The sequence below is a fragment of the Alligator sinensis genome, unplaced genomic scaffold (genome assembly GCF_000455745.1).
Source record: "Alligator sinensis unplaced genomic scaffold, ASM45574v1 scaffold71_1, whole genome shotgun sequence".
In the NCBI taxonomy this organism is placed as follows: Eukaryota; Metazoa; Chordata; order Crocodylia; family Alligatoridae; genus Alligator; species Alligator sinensis.
In genome coordinates this window covers 5,619,634-5,625,247 of record NW_005841834.1, presented here as the reverse complement: position 1 = coordinate 5,625,247, position 5,614 = coordinate 5,619,634, and the positions used below count along the sequence as shown (strand labels likewise).

The 5,614-nt window shown below is 38.6% G+C and overlaps 1 protein-coding gene across 1 annotated transcript in view; it reads right to left on the bottom strand.

Moving 5' to 3' along the window:
- TRPA1 (transient receptor potential cation channel subfamily A member 1) overlaps positions 1–5,614 on the bottom strand; it is a 79,090-nt gene that overhangs the window by 71,468 nt on the left and 2,008 nt on the right. Inside the window, exon 2 of the mRNA XM_006015312.1 lies at positions 1,352–1,514. Coding sequence (XP_006015374.1) covers positions 1,352–1,514 — 163 coding nt within the window. The remainder of the gene's footprint in view (positions 1–1,351; positions 1,515–5,614) is intronic.

Here is a 5,614-nt window from a genome sequence, read left to right as displayed (position 1 = left end):
CCTAAGGCCTACATCTTTTCTATAAATAAGATCCCCTACAGACTAAGTTCTCCAAAGCCCAATGTTGAGTAAATGCTTACTCCTCTGCAATATGACATCATTATGAATGAAATCATTAAAAAGTAGGTGTGTGAAAAGGGACCTCAGGAAGTCATATAGTCTAACTCCCCTGCTCCAGGCATGATCATTCCTCATCATGAGAATGTTCTTCCTAATATCCAACCTAAAATTCCACGACTGTAGCGCGAGTCAAATTGCACCTCACCCTTGCAGCTACAAAGAAAAGTCTCTCTCAATCTTACAATCACCCTTCAGGTAGTTGAAGACTGTTACCAAATCTTTCCTTGATCTTATATTCTTCAGACTAAATAATCCCTTTTCTTTCAGCCTTTCCTCATAAACCATATTTCTTAGACTTCTAATCATGTTCATTGCTCCCACTGGACTCTTTCTTATATGTCCACAGTTTTGTTTGAGTGAAGGGCCAAAAACTGGACAAAATAAATGATAAAAAACCTACAAACTTGCCTTTATGTGCCTTAGCTATTGGCTCATGAAGTCTGTATTCATCAATGTAAGTGATTTGGAATTGGACAAGGTATGTGTATTTATGTTTTGCATAGTGCCAAGTATATTTTCCCCATGGATATTAGATAGGTCTTTTGTTTTGATGTATGCTTAAAGAGTAGCAAGCATATAAAATGGATCTGTTTGTGAAACTTGCCTGATAATTCTATCTGCTTAAAGTAATTTTCAACAATGAGAAATTTTTCAAATCTATATTTGGAATGTTTCCATGTGAAAAGATACAGATCAGTGAATAGTAAAATTTAAGCACTAAAACATTAAAATGATTTATTCAGGAGTCCAGTACTGAAAATGAATCTTCTAACAATACCAAGTGTGGAAATTGATTATTGCATTGTCCATCTGCATCATAATCATGATTATCACATTTGAACACCTGAATTAAAAATGAATCACAAACACAGTAAACTTAATTAAAAAATATCTATTTCTCAATAGGTGCTGATTTGGTGTCTCCATACTTACTAGATGGGCCAAACTGGCATTTCCTCATAAAAAGGGGTGTTAGAATACCAATGATCCAAATCATAATTGATATACAGGAAGAGATGTGACAGGCATTTTCAATTTTATATGCTTTAGACCTGTATTATTACAGTTCATTTTCAGGGACATTAACTTGTAGTAAAATTATCAAAACAGTGTTATCATGTTTTAATGGTAGAAATGGCAGTAACAACTCCAAGCTCTACTTTAAGTAATACTTTTTATTTCAGGAACTAGTTTCTTCAAAGTTATAGAAAATAATTCCATCAACAGTTACCTTCATATGAAGAATCATCTATTATCATCTGCATCAATTCAATTTGACCTCCTTCTGCTGCATGATGCAATGGAGTGGCATGTAGTTCATCCACTTTGCTAAGTCCAGAACGATTCTTCTTAATGAAACTCCGTAATCTGCAAGTACTTCCATCTGAAATCACCTTATTTTGGATACAAATATAATCATGTTCTATTTTTAGCAGACTGTTTTATTAACTTCATATGCTAAAAGTAGTTCTCTATATTTCCCCTGTATCCTATCAGTATCAAAAGCAATAGGCCAACAGTAAGAAAAATGTAAAGAGCGTAAAAAAAAAAAACCCCAAAAGCTACCCACAAACACTTCCCCCTACCTTAAAATCACTAGCAATTCTGCAAAACTAACAATTCTTTTACAACTACTGAACAAAAACATTATCACCTAATGCAAATACTTAAGCATACTTTATTCATATAAGTAGTTCCATTGGCTTCCGTGAGATTATTCAAGTGAATGAAGTTACATACATGCTTAAGCATTTTCAGGACTGGTACTAAATTCAATTCTGCCACCTGCTACTGGAGTGCTGACATAACACAAAGGGTAATAGGGCTGAAAAGCTGTTATTTAAAAGGAAAATACAAGCTCTGATGTCAATATATCATCTAGAAGGAATCTGATTGTGCACACACACACAAATTTCATATTTAAAAATCTAGGTAAGACTTGACCCTACAGAGTCAAAAGGAATTGGGAGCAGGAGCCAGAAGCTGGAATCTAAACTGGATCCAGTGGTCAGTGATTCCCAGTCAGGAATCAAGGACTGGGATGAATCATCTCCCAGAGCTACAGAAAATAGTCCTTGGGCCTTTATAAGGTCAGACCAGATAGTAGCAAGCTACTTGGACAGCAGATTGCCTTGTTCTTCCTCTGACCTGTTTGGAATTTTTTAAGCTGACTGTGCTCTGAACCTCTGGCTTGAATACACACCTTTTCCTGTCTTGGACTTCCTGCTCAACTGTGTGCAACTCTTGACTTGCAAACCTGGACTATGACTGACACCCAGCTTTGACCATACTGGTAAACTCCTGACCTAATACAATCCTCTTGGACTGACTGCTTATATCCTGATTCATCCTTACAGTTGGGAGCTAGCAGCTCAGGAAGCTGGGATCTGTGCTGTAGTCTGGAGCAAGGAGTCAGGAACCAGAAGATCTGGAAGCAAGAATGTGACCTGCAGACAGAAGTCACCAAGGAGCCAGTAGGCAGGAACTAGGAAGCAGGAGGTAGGAACAAGGAACCCAGAACTAGACGGAAAGGCATCTATCCTAATGAGTAGCTTCCTGGGTACTGAAATGCCTGCTGTTAATCAGCAGACGGTCACACCCCTGCAGGTAACTGTGACTAATTAGGACAGCAAGACCCAACCCAGTTGGGCCAGCTGGGCCCTAATTAGTCTGCCTACTGCATCCACATCTGACAGGTCTGAGCTCATTTTTCCTGAGTATATGTATGACAGTGATGCTTTTGATTCCATATTATTTTTAAATAACACAAAATATAACAATTTACCCACATTAAATAGTTTATATAGACCTAAACAGAATCTTGTTATTCCTATTGGTATTTTGCATATGTTTTTATGTACTATTTTAATTATTACAATGGACCAATAGATGTTTAACAATTTGAATTGGATTCTTCCCTTATTTACACTGATGTGGCTCTAAAAAAATTCCATTTAATTCCACTTAAGTAATGTTAAAGTACATGAGTTTTTAGGTTTAGGGAAATTACACGTGCCAGTGAAAAGTACAAAGAAAAGCTGATAATATTTCAGTTCTGGATCATCTGAATATTTTCATTCCAAGCATCTTTCTCCCATTGTCCTAAGTGTTCATGTGTTTTCTAGCACCATACACTTTAGTTCACCCAGGTATTCATATATGCAATATGTTTCAATGAAGGACTATATTTTGCACCTTCACCTCTTTGTCTTTCCTATTAAGCTGAATGTCATTAAGATTGCTTTTAAGAGAACTAAGATTGAAATTGCAACCCCTTGGAAAAACTGCAATTTCACCTTAGATCTTTTCCTTTTGGGTTGCATAGTTTCTTGTTTCACTTTGGTTATAATCCTGGTAACCACTATTGCATCTGACACTCAAAATACCAGTTACAGCTATTCAGATGTACTATTACAGAAAAAAATGCTTTGTTTGGCTGCTATATTTATTGGATTTATTTTTCTTTCTTTTTCTAACTGATTTTCCTGGCTTGCAAGTATTAAGAACAAAATGTAAACAAACAGCCACCTTGATTTGATTATAACCAAACAGCAACATAGTTTGACTTGTTGAGTTTCAAGGATATAGCCAGCCACTGTAACATACATGAACAGATACACATACTTTGCATGTTCTCTATAAACAAAGTACCAGACCATTAGTACATCTCTAGCTTTCTCCTGTTCATGTTCCTATCTAAGGCTATCATTTTTAACCATCAAGAAGGAATATTCTTAAATTCATATCTGCACATAGAATTCTTTTCAGCCCTAGTCAATATGTAAATACAAGCTGTTGTTTTCAGAATCATCAAGAGCTTTACATACTTAGTGTTTTTCTATATGAAAAACATAATCAAGAATATGTTTGATACAATAAGCAATTATTCAAGAAACTTACAGGAAAAAGCACGTGTTCAGATATATCCTTTTTGTTCCTAAACTGTATTAATAGTTTTTCAAGCCAGTAAAAGGCATCAAACCTTTTTTTTTTTTAATCTTGATAGCCTATACAGTTGCAAACATCTCTTGCAAAAATAGGGCAGGAAGAAATCACTTCAGCTATGTTCTCAATATCTTTACTTCAGTTAAGAGAAAACAAATTCAGCCACTTTCAGGAAAGTTCCTTGCCTATTGTGCATGAGTGATTCACTGACTCTACCACAATGATTTGGATAACCAATGCTATATAGTAGTGGTGCTCAACCTATGATCTATAGAGGCTCTGACCATGTCATCCAGCCCACAGAGCTCCTCAGGGGTCTGAAATTTGGCAGCAGGGAAGCGATGGCAGCATTAATTGCTGCAGCTCCCCCACCACCAAATTTCCAGACCTGTGGAGAGTGCTGGGGGGGCAGATGACATAGCCCTGCATGCTGAGTCACATCAGCGTGTGGGTCTACTCCATGGCTGGATCCAGGGCACAGAGCCAAGCCAGGATGCCAGTTAGTACCTGTGGACCAACCCTGCACTGGATCAGGCCTGAAGATGGGCCATGTGAGATTGGGCCCATGGACCAACACCTACACCACTCCTCCAGCCCATGGAGCTCAATAGGTTGAGGACCACTGCTACATACAACTGGAATGTCAAGCCTTTTGGATAAAATTCTAGATTTCACCTCCCCATATTCATAACGAGACTCTAGAGGGACATAGCAAGACAGATTTAGTCCTGGAGCAGTGGCTGAGCATAGGGCAGTGCTGGTTTCAGCCAGGGGAGGTGCAGTCAGCCACTGCTGCATGGTGGCTATTTTTTGTGCTCCCCACCCCCCACCCGCAACTGTTTTGTGTGTCCCCTGGTTGCCCCCTCCCCCCCCCCACACATAGCACTATTTACTGTGCTGAGCCTTCATTAATTTTTAGAATTTAAGACCTGAAGAGTCTCTTAGATTAGTGGTTCTCAACCTTTTTTGTACCATTTGTACAAAAACCCATTTGTAAACATTGATGGCCAGTTCCTACCTAGTGCCCCTCTCACTCCCACTCCCTGCCCCCTGCCCCCAAGCCCCAGCTCCACACACTGGGGGGCTGGGGGGGGGCTGTGGCATGGGGAACCCCAAGCAGGTCCTGGCAGGAACTCTGCCAGTCTGCAAGGGAAAAGTCATAGTTTCACATGTTTTTCTCCTTTAAAGGAGAGTCCATTTTTTAAGTTTGTTTACAACCCTTTCATATATCCTTGCAACCCACTTTTGGGTCGTGACCCACAGGTTGAGAAACACTGTGTTAGATCATCTTAATTGGACCTGTACATCAGTGCCCATTAAATATCACTCAGGTACTCCATGTGGAATTCAAAAACTTAAAATGCGACTATAGTTAGTATCCAGCTAAATGATATGTTCCAAAGAAGCATCTAAGTCTTGATCTGAGAACATCAAAAGAAAGAAAAATCATTTTCTTTGATGATTTGTTCTAATAGCTAAAAATGTGTGCCTCGCTTTTCACATGAATTTATCTTTCTCAGCTTCCAGCCATGGATCTTTTTATGCCTTT